Source organism: Protomyctophum bolini (genome assembly GCF_963924005.1).
Source record: "Protomyctophum bolini genome assembly, chromosome: 16".
Taxonomy (NCBI): domain Eukaryota; kingdom Metazoa; phylum Chordata; class Actinopteri; order Myctophiformes; family Myctophidae; genus Protomyctophum; species Protomyctophum bolini.
In genome coordinates this window covers 23,386,953-23,403,176 of record NC_137877.1, presented here as the reverse complement: position 1 = coordinate 23,403,176, position 16,224 = coordinate 23,386,953, and the positions used below count along the sequence as shown (strand labels likewise).

Sequence of the window (16,224 nt, the reverse complement as noted above, 5' to 3'; positions counted from 1 at the left end):
AAACCTCTTATCTCCAATGCACATACGCCAATTTGGAAATAACTCTTCCTACTTTCGGGCCTCTTCTGACTTCTGACGTGTTACAGATGATACTAATTAAGTCTTTGTTCCATTTAGTGTACAGTGGTTCTCAAACTTTTACATTTCAAGGACCCCCAATAACTCTGAGAGTGTACAAATGGAACCAAATGGACCCGTACAGTACATTTAATATTGATATGGCACACTGACTAACAAGACAATTAAAGTATGGCACTTCATGCGTCAAAGAGGTTGCCGAGCCCTGATATAGGGTTTTACAGGCTCATGTAAAGCAGACCTGTGTAACAGTGGAAGTCTAAAAGAAATGTACTGACTGGTGACGGCCACGTGACGGTTGGCTTTGCCATCATCGATTACGTCCATCACTTCCTCTGGACTGGAGACGAAGCGCTCCGTACAACCCTGAGAACACAGCACAGCAACACAGCACACTTTGGACAACATATACCTAGTATAATTATGAGTGAAAATGCCTAATTCTACGTAATAATCAGAGGGGGAATGAAGAGTCGTGCCAAATTTGTACATATAAAGTATGCATATAAAGTATATAGGCTACTGTATATCGTCACTGTCAGACAAAAAACTCTTCTCTCCATATTTTACTTTTCGTGTTTTTTGTTGTTGTTTTTAACGTCATACTTGTTCATATTACATCATCCCACAAAAGCATAAAAAGTAAGCAGATAAGCAAGCTCGAAACAAGGTCCGAATCGATGCGTTTTGAGCTTGTAGATCTGCTACTTTTGCGGGTTTTTATTTTATTTTGTGTTTTGGACCGACCAAAATTATGAACAATATGTTATCATACAGTATATGTCTGTCCACCTCTGCTAACAGTATAGTGTAATGTAATAAAGTGTATATAATAAGTGGTGATGATAGCACCAACACCAACCTTAACAAACGGGACTCTGTTCTTATCCTCGTGCACGGCCAGGTTGGTCTTTGACACTAAAATAAAGAAACAAACACCTCTTAAGTCCTGATTCTGTGCTGAAGCAGATTTTCTACTCTACTAACTCTACAAAAATATTAATTGGGGGGACGACGACGTTGAAATAATTCACCTACCATCCAACAGGTCTCTGATCTTATCCAAGTAGATTTCAAAATAGGAGACCTACAGAAAAAGGGAAGACTGAATCATCATCTCTAATAGCGTTATCAGTGATTGATCAGTTGATTAATCCATGATTTGACAATGTTGACTCAAATATTGAGTAATTTGTTCAATTGAATGCGCACGCACGCACGCACGCACGCACGCACGCACGCACGCACGCACGCACGCACACACACACACACACACACACACACACACACACACACACACACACACACACACACACACACACACACACACACACACACACACACACACACACACACACACACACACACACACACACACACACACACACACACGTGACACACCAGCTGGATGCTAGTGGACATATGGCCCACAGAGGTACAGTATCAGTGGGATGTGTCATCATTACAGGACTGATTCTATTTACATACTTCCTGTGTGTTACACTCATCTGTGTCCAGTTGACTGTAAAGTGACCTCACTTTAATGAGGCACAACACAATGAGGGAAGTTACATCATGCTGAATATGACTGTGTGTGAATAGACTCCAGTACATTCAGGTCAGGACATATAGACTGATCTCTATAGGTGTAATACTGTACTCAAATGATTTTGGGGAAGAATTCAAAATGTAGCTTTTCTTCCCCCCCAATCTGTTTTAAAATAGTGACAGTAGCAAATCTATAAGCTTACAACACGGTGCATCGCACCGCATTGTAGACTGGCTATTTTTGCTGTTTTTGTGCTACAACTGTGAAACACGATTATAATTAGTTTAATTGAAAAATGTATTGATACAATGTATGCATCATTGAAAATAATGCATAGTTGCAGCCTTACAGAGGGCAGTAGTTATCATGACCTTTTTTTAACCCATTAAGGATGGATCTACAAGCTCAAGCTTGTAGATCTGCTATTTTTCAACAGCTAAAGTTTAAAATAATGGCTATAATACTAATAGTGGTTAAAAGGTATAAAGCGACACAGATGTGGCCTCAGGTCTAAATGGGTTTAAAAAAGGTTTATCTTCAGTTTTTTGCACATACAGAGGCCCGTTGTTACCTTGATGTGAAACTCCAGGTTCTCGTCCATGGAGTAGATGTGGTCAAAGATGTCCCTGGCGATGCGAGGAATGATGCCCATCTGCTGCTCGTCATGCAGCTTCCCCTGCGTGGAGTAAATCATTATGGTCACACGCAAACACAACACTTCATGTTCAACACGCAAGCACAACACTTCATGTTCAACACGCAAACACAACACTTCATGTTCAACACGCAAGCACAACACTTCATGTTCAACACGCAAGCACAACACTTCATGTTCAACACGCAAGCACAACACTTCATGTTCAACACGCAAACACAACACTTCATGTTCAACACGCAAGCACAACACTTCATGTTCAACACGCAAGCACAACACTTCATGTTCAACACGCAAGCACAACACTTCATGTTCAACACGCAAGCACAACACTTCATGTTCAACACGCAAGCACAACACTTCATGTTCAACACGCAAAGCTATGTTGTGTATAATGGTCTGTTGTGTTTGTATTAAATTAACCACTAGAACCCCAGCATACGTAATGTATTCTGGGGAAACATTAGTACATAGTTGTGACGCATTGTGAGGCTTGTACTGTAGATCGCGCCTTTCTAAAGTAGCTGAATGAAAAACACTTGCTTGGAGGACAGAAGATGTAATAAAATACAAACTGTACACATGACTTTGCATACCGGTATAATGCAAACATTACATGTATGGAATGTAATACATGACATGTATGGAATGTAATAGCATGATGGTGATGCATTAAATGTGATTGATTTTTAAGGTGATTGGTGTTTTTACTTAAATCATCATGACATTTCCTTTTTCTACCCACTCAAATACCCACTCAAACATTAGAACATTATCCTTTCTTCTATAACTAACTCCAGTATAAATAAGTAACAAACAAATATAAAACGGCCCCTCAAGGGTATTTCATTTTCAGCTCATATATATTATTAATTCAGTGCAGGATTCCCCCAGACCCAGTCTGGGGGAGTCCCCAAAGCTACAAAAATGCAATAAAACATTATTGACTGGCCAATAAAAGTGTTATAGACTATCACAGCCTGTGGGCTGAGGTGTCACTTCCCCCAGCTATTAGCGAGAAGGCAGAGTCACGTTCAGTCTGGGGAAGCATGGAAAATCAAGCTTACAGGCTGGGGTTGCCACCATGCCATGGCAATCAATTGTCTCATATTGAGCCACGGTCAGAGTCTTTTCTGGCGGTTCTGGACAACCACCTATCCAACCGACTCGGCGCCCTCGGGGCGTCTGTGATGTGGGCGGTAGAACGCTTCTTGAGATATGTGGAATGCAGACGATTATTTGCATTTATTGTAAGATCAATTGTCGAGAAAGCTGCATTCTCAGTGGAAATGCATTCCTATTTCCTGTTTCACACTCAAACCCTCTATATTTCTACTCTCTACTTGGTCCTCTCTTTTTTCCCCCTCATCTCTGCACTGAAATTAATGGCAATGTGTCACTTTGCATCCAGTTGTGAGCTTGTAGATCAGCTATATCTGGCATTGTTTTAGCCCCAGAAAAGGGATGCTAGGGTTTATGTGTTTAAAAAGAGGGAGGGTCTCCATACTGACCTCCATGGTGTGGGTCTTTCCTGACGCGGTCTGACCGTAGGCAAAGATGGTCCCGTTGTATCCTCCCAGAACATCTAGGAACACGTGCACGCACGCACGCACACACACACACACACGCACACACACACACACACACACACACACACACACACACACACACACACACACACACAATCCACATTCAAGTAATCTCATCTCATGACTTTACTACCTAGCCTTAGCCTGGCAATCAGACAAATCTGCGACAGAAAAATAAATCCCTGGGGAGATTGGTCTGACACTCATCAGTATGAATTACATTGTAATACCCCAGAGTTGTGAGTGACCAATCAGAGCCCACTATTCAAAGTGAGACTTTTTTGATGAATCTGTTTATAACCACCTTGGAAATAAATCTTCCACACGAAGTTCCAGACTAATATCTACGCAGTGATATTAGTCTGGTCATGACAAGCTACTACCTAATTGTTCATTTTGTTTAATCCATCAAGTTGATCGAATCATTAGAGTTAAAAAAAATAAAAATAAACTTGACAATGACCTTATTGTTCTTGTGTATTATTAACCCAGTGGTTCTTGTCAAGTACTGTAACCCTGAGAGTGTACAAGTGGAACCAAATGGACCCTTGAGAACCCCTCAGATGCAGAGGCAGTATATACAGTAAGTTGTTCTTACCTTTGACGATGGGCTTAGCACAGGCATCGTAGACCTGCTCCTGTTCTGTGTTGGGAGGCAGGACCCGGTCGAACACGTAGGGCTTTCCCTGCACACAACAAAAACACATGGTCATTGGTCACTCATCAATGCGGTCCTCAGGCTCTGGAACACACTCCCCACCTAACTAACAGCTCAAATGGCAGTGGTTTCATGTAGGACAGGGCCAAACGCTCTTGTATACTTACAGACAAGGTCTGCAGGAAAGGCTGACATTATAACAATTCAACCCAAGATTAATTTATGTGCCGTTGCGCGATGGTGTAAAACAGCCGAGAATAGCAGACCTACAATCTCATAATGCGTCACAAATGCTAAATTGCTAATGTTATATTATCATTAAAATCTTAGTGTTTGGGCTCATTGTAATATCCTTGAGGCCCACCAGTGGACACGCGGGACCACTAGGTTGAGAACCACTGCTTTAACTGACAAAGTATGAGCTACACAATTATTAATTCGTGAGAGACATTTTTCAGGATTGGGGGGGGGGGGGGGGTTAAATCTTCTAGTCAGAGTATTATTTAGTATTGAGTATTATTGAATATTTAGGCCTGAGACCAAAAAACACCTCTAAATCCTGACTTAAGTTTTATGAAAAACTTCAAATATTGATATAGCAGCTTCAAATATATATTTTTTTTAATACTGTACATACTGTACAGAACCCAAAAATGGGTTCCCAGCCTGAGGGGGTAAAACACCAAAAGGGGTTCCCGCCCAGAATGGGTTAATGGAGTGTTGACTGCTGACTGCATGCATTTTCCCCAAGAAACTGTCTCTTATTGTATTGTGGGTGAATGAGCCTTCGTGTGCAGAGTGCATGCTATTTCATTTCAGATTCAGGAATAATTGTGACACAAACACACCCTGTAGCTGCATTACCATAAGTGGAACAAATACAAATAAATGAAATTCCCTGTTCAAATGCACCACCCCTCAATTTGATTCACACCACCACATCCAGCAGCATGAAGCAGAGGACACTCCGGACAGAATGCACAATGATTCTCAGCTAAACCATGTTAAAAGAGGTATGCTGTGCACATGCACTGGTCGCTGCATGGTGCAAAAAAATAAACAAAAACGTCTGCCTTCCCCTGGGTGTTGGTGAGAAGGGGGGAGGGGGGATTTTAGAATGTTTAAACAGATGAAAGGTGTCAAAAGCATGACACATGAGCTAACAGCCCAAAGGAACCACGCAGCGCACAGGGTGGCAGTGCCCGGCCACCGCTGCCCGTCATGGGACTCTGCTGTGGCATGTGTTTCCCTCACCACCAGTCCCCCGTGGACCAACCGCTGTGTGAGTGTGACACAATGCAACACACCAGCGGATAGTTTGAAGATGCGCAGTCCTACACCGTGTCAAGCTGTGATCTAATGATAATCATCATAGTCAATTTTATTTTGCCGCTGTCGGGTGGAAATCTCGTGAGCTTATTTATCTGACATTTTCAATACTTTTTATGCGACACGACTAAGTAGGGGCATTCATTTATGAAAAAAAAGGGGAAAAATGTTTCATTATGGAGTTTAATTATGGAGAAACTAGGATTCTGCCGGACAGCAACGACTTTATAGTAGCCTACCTTGCACGCACAGAAGGACACACACACACACACACACACACAATATCATGTGTCAGTACATAATACATACTGTAGAAGTGGCTGAATATATTAAGGGAGACACAGTTCATTGAATGAACTGTGTCATTTGTTTTCACTCATCTGTCATAAATTACTGCTTTGGAATTGTCTTATGAGGCTGAATTCCCCTTAATCAGACAGACAGACAGACAGACAGACAGACAGACAGACAGACAGACAGACAGACAGACAGACAGACAGACAGACGCTCTTGAACTTCAATAATCATCAAATTTTCTCCAATATTCAAAACCTAGTGATAGAGGTTCTGTATTCTATTAATCTCATTACAATCTAAGTGTATATACACAACGTGCACACACAAACACACGTGCATAGATCGAGGAAGCAGTAGGTGGTTGTGGTGGTAATGCTTACTGCAGCACTTCTACAGTATAGCTTCCATGTGCATGTGCATGTGCATGTGCATGTGCATGTGCATGTGCATGTGCATGTGCATGTGCATGTGCATGTGCACACTGAGGCGTTGAATAACATTCCCAGACCATTACGTACATGGTACCCATCCCTTCTGCATGTATACAAACTTAACACAGCACCATAAAACATGTATGATACATATCTCTCGCTTCCCAAACAATTCTCCACAAGCCTTTGTTCTCCTACTGTGATGTTGGTTTCATACAAAAAAAGATAATTTGTAGACATGTCACAGTTAAGTATGAAAAATGTACGATGAAAAAAATCGTACATTAATTATTTTTTAATCATTTATTTGTACATTTCCGTTATTTGTCATACCTGCTCTATGCACATTTATTTTCTTATTTATGTGTTCCAATGTCCAATGGCAAAGATGCCATTGAATCATTTGTGTGTGAAGTGAAACGGATTTAATTAGTGACAGCCCTTTATAATGATTACCAATCAATAACAAAAGAGAAACCACATTATTGGGGCAGCAAAAAACAAAGGCCTTGCATCCAGTCTGCTATACAAGTATTAGTGTAAACGGAAAGGGGGTGGAGGGCTTCATCCTCCAGCTCTGCATGTCTTTGTTCTGTTGTGGACAGCTCTCTGACTGACAGCATGGGGAAGGGACGTCTCTGCCAGAAGCTTTTATAGCATGAGAGGAGAGAGGGGGTCAAGGATTCCAAACGGGGACATGTGTAGGTGAGAGATTAGCGGGCAGAGCAGGGACGTGCAGAGAATGGCATTTATAAAAAAGGGCACTTTCGGCAAAAATAGTGAAAAATTGCTACTGTAACTGTAGCTTGTAGATCGGCTATTTTTTTCAATGTGTGATGCGGCGCTTGACGAAGGATAATCAAGCTTGAGTGTCAGCAGAGAGAGAAATGTTTTTATTTTTTTACAGACTATATTATAGTCAAGTCACCACGGAAACAGCATCCTGCTGGGTGAGGCCTGCACTGATTGGCTGTCGGTAGCCTTCAGGTGTCCGTTGGCAAATCAAAAGGCGATAGAAAAATGATTGCTGCTGATTTAAGCCCCTTTATCTTTCTCTCTCTCACACGTTCTACCAGTGGGTCTCAAAGTGGGGTCCCCCAGGGGTCCTTGAAGGGGTTCCTCAGCAAAATGAGTTAACCACTTTAACCCCTATCTACACTGGCCATTTGAAAATAGCAGATGATGCGTTGTGAGCTTGTAGAGCAACTATTTTTTGGAACAATTTAAAAACACAAAACTTGTATGGGGGTCTGTGTTCAAATCATGCTAATGAGAGGTCCACAGTTATATGGACATGACCTCAGCTGTACTCATGTGTGTGTAACTTCACAATGCAACATCTAACCAATCCAATACATAACACACGCACGCACAGACAGTCTAAATGCCATGTATGTCCTCTCAATAATTGATGCAGTGTCCCTTGGGACAGCCATGGCCTGTGGTAGAGTGCCTGATGTTCCCCAACCCTGTGGAAAGATGCAGGCATGATTACATCAACACATCCTCACCACACGCACACACACACCAGCCTGGTGGAGGAAAACAACTACAGTACACCACCGTAGGCCTGTCTTCTGCACATCCGCTGTTCCAATACCACAAGGGTTTGATTTGAAAAGGGGGGGCATAAAGATAGGCCATTCCAATGGCTTATAATAGCCACAGAGGGATAGCAAAAGCAGAGGCATGGACCGTGAAGCGGTTCGAGCTTGTACTGTAGATCTGCTATTTTTTGCTGTTTTGGAATTTGAATCCTGAAAACAGTACATAAGATGTATGAGGACATATGAGATATCCACTCGACAGAGACCATTATGTTTACCCACATATCTATGTGCAACATCTGCATTTTCCCCCTCTCTTCTGTGTGCATGCATGGGTGCATGTGTCTATGGTATTTCGAATAGCTGCCGTTCCCTGTCTGTCTGTCTGTCTGTCTGTCTGTCTGTCTGTCTGTCTGTCTGTCTGTCTGTCTGTCTGTCTGTCTGTCTGCCTGTCTGTCTGTCTGTCTGTCTGCTGCTCCCCACCAATCATGTGTCTGTCTGATGCTCCCACCAATCATGTGTCAACAGCCTTCAGCTTGCATCGTCATGGAGACTGAATTACCCAGGAGACCCTGCAGCTTGGCTCCGTTCTGCCCCCTCGAAGCAAGTGAACGTTCAATGAAATCACCCATTTACGCATGCACACACACACACACACACACACACACACACACACACACACACACACACACACACACACACACACACACACACACACACACACACACACCTAACAAAATACTCTCACAGTGCAACACCATGAAACTGCACTTGTTGAATGTAAAACAAACTAAAATGATCTTCTCCCCAAGAACAACAACACTGTGTCTATATTTAATGATCTGCTATTCATGCCTGAATCATTACATTCGTGCTACTCTCCAAATAACAACTCATATTGCTGTCAGCTGACATTGCTGTCAGGCAGAAACCTAACTCCATTCTCCATATTTTGTTTGTGTTGTTGTTTTTTCCTCCGTAAATTAACGCCCTACTTGATCATACTACGGTGTTGTGTCACACAAACAGCTCTGGACATACAAGGTTTCCGGTCGACAGTGACGATAAAGCTTTTGCAAAATGATCCCAAAAACAATTGTGGAGAAATCACCTGCCAGTTTCTGACCGCTGTAGAGTCGACAATTAGAATCAATTAGTTCTGGAGACAATTTAAAGGCAATTTAGAGGACGTGTCTGGTTTTCTGGATTGGGAGGGGGTTCTAAAACCTACCCACCCCCCACCCATATGTCATCCCTCTCTTCATGGTGACAAAACCTAATCACATCCCATCTGTGGTGTTGGTGTGGAATAAGGTCTACGTGTTGACATAAAGCAGGGGCGACAGCTACACAGAACAGCTACACAGCACAGCGATGTGATAGAGATCGGACAACACCGTAATGGCTCAGGCTTTGATATGGAATGTCTGCTGTTAAATATTTCACAGATAATGTATTTATTTAATCCCCCCTTCTTCTATTTTTTTCCTGAATGCTGAAAATCAATTTCGCACTGCAGCTGAACCCCCAGTAACCTGTGGAATTGTTTACATTCACATTCATTCATTTAGTGCACCACAAATCTGACTGGAACAAACTCCCAGAAAGACGCTGCCTTTGATTGAGTTAACTTTTCTTTTCTTTTTTCTTTTTCTTTCTCTTCTGCACTGTAATTGTTGTATCTGTTTATTTTTCACTGCTTTTGTTTTATGCTGTAGGAATGTGTAAAAGTGACCACCCTATTATTACAATTGATTACCCTATTATATTAATAACGATTATTCAAATAATCAACAACCCTGTTTTTTTTTCTCTTTATTTTCTATTTTTCATATTAGATTTTTATCCTATTTACGATTCATCAAATATTTGATTAATTTATTCGGACCCATCCGTAATCCTAATGTCACTGTATAATTGTGTTTCCTTCGCTTTGCTTGATGTTCTGAAGCACATGGAATTGACTTGTTACAGATAAAACAGCCTTGCCTTGTTGCGTTACATATATTCCCCATTTTTGTCTGAAGAATTTCCACTGGCCAGTCGCCAATGCTTGGTAATACTGTTGTGGGGCCTTTAAAATGTATGCGCATGTAATGAGCCTCTTTGTGGATTGGTGACTGGCTTTAAAATGTCACTCGTGCTGGCAAATCAATAAAAGCTAGCATAAAAGCCAAGCGTCCGGAACGTAGAGGATTTGCATTACATACACAGCAAAGAATAGCACGTCGTCACCCACTGAAATCCAACCTGACCTCCATCCGACCTGATGGCACAAGCAATGTACTGAAGTACAATCACTTACAGTAGTAGTATACAGTAGTTACTGCACTGGGAAGGGAATGCATTTTGTTTAAAAGACTCTCGCACCACCTCCCTTACATGACAGAAAGATTACGCACATCATTTGGTCTGTGTGGATGTAAGCACTGATCACCACTGTAAGAAAACCAGGTTTGTGAAAACAAGCCCAAAAGAAGCGACTATATGAGAACATTATGAGCAGTTTATACATCAGCTACTTTCAAAAACATCTTGAATGGGGTTCACAAAATATTTTCAGATGCGAGTCCACATACAAATACATAATTAACTTGAGGGTCCTTGACATGAAAATGTTTGAGAACCATGCACTGGTTTTTAATAGGTGTGCACAATTATAAAAATGATGACCGAGACCGATATCCGATCCCGATTATTTCATATCTGCAGATACTGATTCTGACCGATTCTGATATTATATGGATTGTGCTGCCTTCAAACATTAGAAATACACAAAACAAAAGCAACAGAGCCATTGGCGGTCACATTATTATTGCGTCATCAATATCTGTGAAAATAATCTGGATTATGTTGAGACCGATCCGATACCGATATGGCATTTTTATGGCCGATTTCGATATGCTACTGAATACTGATTATATCGTGCATCACTAGTTTTTATATTAGGAAACAATCCCAAAATAAGCAACTATACACTTTAGAAACAAAAAACACAACCAGCAACTACGTGTACCAATATAGCCTGATCATCAGTAATTATCAGACTGTCAGTGGAGTCTATACTCTATATGGTCTGGAGCCAGGTTAATATTTGGCAATGCTGCTGTTTCACTGCCCCTCCACCCTCAACACCCTTCACAGACCTCACAAAGACCAGGTTTCCACGGGTCGCGACCTCATTCATTATTCAACAGTTCCATAATGAGCAGAATTCCGTTTAAATGACGCTGCACATGATAATACATGTGCATACTTAATAAAACACCGGAGTACTAGACAGATTTGCCCTGTGGCCTCCTCCAAACGCATGGGCTGGGATGGGGATGGGGGTTCAGTCAATAGGCTCGGAACAATACCACAGGGTGTTTAGTAGAATAACAGCAATTATTGAATGAATGGAGACTAGTAGATTATTCTGTTTTAAGTGGTCTGCCATCAAGACCGTGCCAGAGAACTGTACAATGCATAATGGTGTGGCATCTAGGAGGTAATGTGGAGCGCGCACACAAGACATGTATGGCATAATCAATTTATCTTGTTCTGTTTTGCTGTACATAACCACACGTGCATGCATACACACACACACACACACACACACACACACACACACACACACACGCACACGCGCACACACACACACACACACACACACACACACACACACACACACACACACACACACACACACACACACACACACACACACACACACACACACACAGAATGCTCTCTATCTAATCATTCAAGACATATATTCTATTTGCATGAAAACAAAATTCTAACAGTATGGGTTACAGATTGTGACCATATTACTGTCCAAGCACTGTTCTGTGTTCTGTTCTCCACACGTCCTGCAGAGCGAACAGATAGACATGTAGGATGACACACAGTGCAGCCAAATCACAGCTGAATCCCCTGAACACTAGCCAAAATTAGGCACAAATAGGTGACCTACAAGCTCACAACGCATCGCGGATTTCAGGGTGTTTCAATAATTTGAAGCGCTTGCATTTTTGCGGGTGAACTATTTCCGTCAGACAGCTAGAGAACGGCCACATGGAGGCCTATAGACTTCATGAGGCACAGATATATATTATGCACATAATGTGTGAACAGCCCAGGCTGCTCTCAAGCAGCATAGCGCCTTTAGGGAAGGAAGGGCTGCTGCAAATGGAGGAGGAAGGCTAGGGGCAGAGCTCAGGGATACTTTCAGCACTATGGGATCCCCTGCATATGTTGACCACTTACGCCCTATAGATTTCATTGTTCAAATATAGCGGAAATAGACACATTTGCTTAATTTTGTTCCCGCCTGTCCAAAATAGAGATGCCATCATGGCATCACTCGTAACAATACATGTCCTGCTTTCTATGTAATTATAAGTTAACGCAATAGGGCTGTACAATGAAGCAAAAGTAATTGAAACATCACGATTTTTATGTTTCACTATTATGTAAATCTGAGAAACAAATTCAAGTTCATCTTATCTCAGCAGCTTTTGCACCTTGCCCTGGTCTCCGTCCTGCACCATTACACATGGGGTTAACAGGCAGAACATTGTACAGGCCATCTCCCCATCCCTCCACACACAGTGCACAGTGACATCACACAGGTCAATACCACAGATAAGCCCAATGAGCAACATGTCTTCACACTGAAAGTCATCTGTACTCGTACTAATCACGATTAATAGTTATGATTTGCACTTTCCTGGTGTCCCCTGAAAATAGCAGATCATCTACAAGTTGTGAGCTTGTAGATCGTCTGTTTTAGCAGTGTGACGATACGCCAAACGATACTATAAAATAGGGTTAATCGTCAGATATACAGTGCAGTACTAGGAAGGGCCACTCGTGGTATTTCATTCATGTGGGTGCAGAAACCACAGATTTACCATAGGGATGCAGCTGGCATCCATTGATCCCTTTGTTGATCAGCTATTTTAACTGTTGTTGCACGATGGCATTCTGTTAATTGCGTTAATCGATTCATTGATATAAAAAATGTCATCAAGAGAACAATAGCTAAGAAAGAAGACAATAATCCACGATTGGAGCCCTATAGTTTACCATGTGATCACTGACACTGACATCACTGACATGCTGTCAATGTCTACAAATGCGTAGACATGATGTCTTTGTAAAATCCCCCCCCCCCACACACACACACACATGCCCCCCTTTTTCCCCATTACCGATGAGAAACGACGCTTATTTACGCTAGCTGAAACAACCTCAGCCAGCTGCACTTTCTTCTTCTCTTAAAACCAGATCCTGCGATTTCCACATGAATTACTATTACAGCCCAGTGGATTTGGGGGGCCATCTTTCAATGAGAACAAAGTCAGAGGCGTAAATGCTTCCATTTAGGCTGAGCAGAGCTGATCTTATACCTACTGGCCTTCATGTGCCAAGACCTCACAATTGAGGAAGAATTATACATTATACTATATGGTTGTTTATATCTAACCTTTATATTTTCAGTTAATATAATACATTATGATATGACAGCTTGGTAGCCTGTAGGTCTCTACTAGGCATGATAGCTAAATTGTTTTAATTGTTAAATTGGTTCAGATCCTTGAGCTTGTTATAACTACCCCACCACCGATCTGTGTCAGACTGTGTGTCTAACGTATTTCTCCCCATGATATCCTGCACATTAGAGCATAAACATCAACAATAATGTTGTCTCAACTCCTATTGCCTCATCAATTGCAGATTGATCCCGAATTCCACGACACAATGCTAGTAGTCAGTCAGATGTTTATTAAATGTTGTAGACTACCTACCTGTTTGTGTCAAGGGATAAGAAATGAAATGCATGCAGTCTGACCAGAGAAGCAAGCATAACATAAGACATATCCCCAGTTCCCACCGGTCATAAAAATGAATGACCAGACGGGAGGAGCAGAGGCATATAAACTACTACAGTATGAACACCATCCTCCTGTTTGCATAAATAATTATGCTATTCTCTTGTAAGTGAAGACAAAAAAATAAAGGGAAACACAATATCTGAAATCCCCATGATATGACTCGTTTCTTTGGCAGTAATTCCCAAGGTAGTCATTTGCAGGATTAAGCCTTAAGCGCTAGCGTACTAGCCTACTGGAAGATAAAGGATAGGAAGACAAAAAGAATCATAATGTGATAATTAGCTAAATCATTAGCAGTGAAGGCCTGTTGACACTGATGATTCACAGAAGCCTGTTCCTTATCAGAACACAGGAAATGAAATGAGACTGAGGGGAGCCTCCTCTGACAATCATGATAGCTTTAAACCGTCTGTGGTCTTTTACATTTTGAGTATTTTATTATATTTAGTGACTATACTCAAATACTCAAAATGAAAATGGCTATAGACCTACTATAGTCATGAACTATAAGCTTACAGACTTAAATACATTTATAAAACCTATTCACTACATAAAACAAGGCCTAAAATATGTTCAAATCTATTCACATTGTGTCCATGTATAGTCCAACACTACAACCATAGAAATGTTTCTAAACATCAAGTGTGGGGCATAAATAGTTAGGTAGCTTAAGCTTTGTATAGGCTACTTAAGAATTGACTAAATTGACTATACACAAATAAGGTCTACAAAATATGTGCAAACTCTCAAATACATTCACATTGTGATATAGTTGTTTCATCATCTCAGACAGGTAACAACCTATTGTGTGATGGATCATGGATGAATGGATAGATCCGTAGTAGAGTTATGCAAACCGATACTGTGTGGCCTACATAAGAGATACATAAAACAACAAACACAGGCTATGTATAAAAAACAAATAAGACGTTTGTTTTCTCCTTACTCACCGTTACAACCACGGTGTCTTCGCCCTTGAATTTGGGTATATATTTGTCTCCCCTGTTGAGCTCCGACTCGTTGAGGGGCCTGAACCTGCACATCACTTTCACGCCGCACTCCGCAGCATCCACCATGGTGTCAGGTTGCAAACAGAAGAAACCAGCAGGTCAACTTTCTTCTCTTTACTTCTGCTCTCACTTCGCGTGTTTTCTGACTTCCAGCAGCAGTAGAATTAACTCTTGCGCGGATCCATGTCTGTCTGTCGATATGCTCGAAGAGGATATTGGAATTCCCAAGCGGCTGCACGCAATTAATTAAATTGGGAGCTGAGATAAAAGAAAATAGGCTACTACGTTAACGCGCTGATCAAAGGGTTAGCTTAGAAAGTAGACTGGTCCGTGCGGATTTAGCTTCGGCGTTTCTCTTCTCCGCAGCGCGCTGGCATTCTTCCTCAGCACCACCTCTAGGACCACTTGGTTTCCCAGCACTGATGACGATGATGAGGATGATGATGATGATGATGATGATGCGCAGCTGATGCTGCCAAGGATGCTGCAGGTCCAGCAGCACATCCCATTACTGGGAGGGACGCGCAGTCGCGCTGCGATTGGCTAGATAGAACCAGAAGAACCACGTGTTTCTGGATGACGTACGTATATATTCACGTTCAAATCCTATGGTCAAATCTCTGCTCCACTCTGCGTCTGGATATCATGATAACACAGAACTAGTTTTTTGGTTTGGACATTGTCAGTCAGTGGATGGATACTATTTAGCTTTAAGGGCCACTTCAGCGATTTTCAGATTGGTCTTCACATTATAGTCATCATTAACTCACCAGAATCTGTCATTTTGTGTCTCAGACTACTCTAAGGTCTCAGAGGAAGGCTGTGGACACTTCAGAAATCTAGCAGTGACATACATCATTAATTAACTTCTTTTTTTTAAATGTCATGTTATTCTTTTGAATTTACGTCATAATAGTAGCTCAGACACATATGTGTCTTATAGCAAATCGGCTATTCTTGTCCTACACAAACATTAAATTGACAAACAACATTAAACAGACATTAAATTGACAATGAATGGGGAATTTAGGAGAGCGCCCCTCACTTCACATTTTGATTTTTTTCTTAATAAAACCTTGAAAAAAAGTTGTCATCATTATCAAACGTAGGAACTTATTTTAACTTTTTTTGAGCTCCATTGATCCAAGCACAACACAATCAATTGATTGATCATTATACCATTCATCATTATGATATAC

The 16,224-nt window shown here is 41.5% G+C and overlaps 1 protein-coding gene across 1 annotated transcript in view; it reads right to left on the bottom strand.

Moving 5' to 3' along the window:
* Nucleotides 1-15,091, bottom strand: part of kif5c (kinesin family member 5C) — a gene marked incomplete at its 5' end in the record, with an annotated part of 41,468 nt that extends 26,377 nt beyond the window's left edge. Inside the window, 7 exons of the mRNA XM_080785691.1 lie at nucleotides 357-444; nucleotides 941-996; nucleotides 1,117-1,165; nucleotides 2,199-2,303; nucleotides 3,794-3,867; nucleotides 4,470-4,557; nucleotides 14,966-15,091. Coding sequence (XP_080641817.1) covers nucleotides 357-444; nucleotides 941-996; nucleotides 1,117-1,165; nucleotides 2,199-2,303; nucleotides 3,794-3,867; nucleotides 4,470-4,557; nucleotides 14,966-15,091 — 586 coding nt within the window. The remainder of the gene's footprint in view (nucleotides 1-356; nucleotides 445-940; nucleotides 997-1,116; nucleotides 1,166-2,198; nucleotides 2,304-3,793; nucleotides 3,868-4,469; nucleotides 4,558-14,965) is intronic.
* Nucleotides 15,092-16,224: the final 1,133 nt, after the last annotated feature.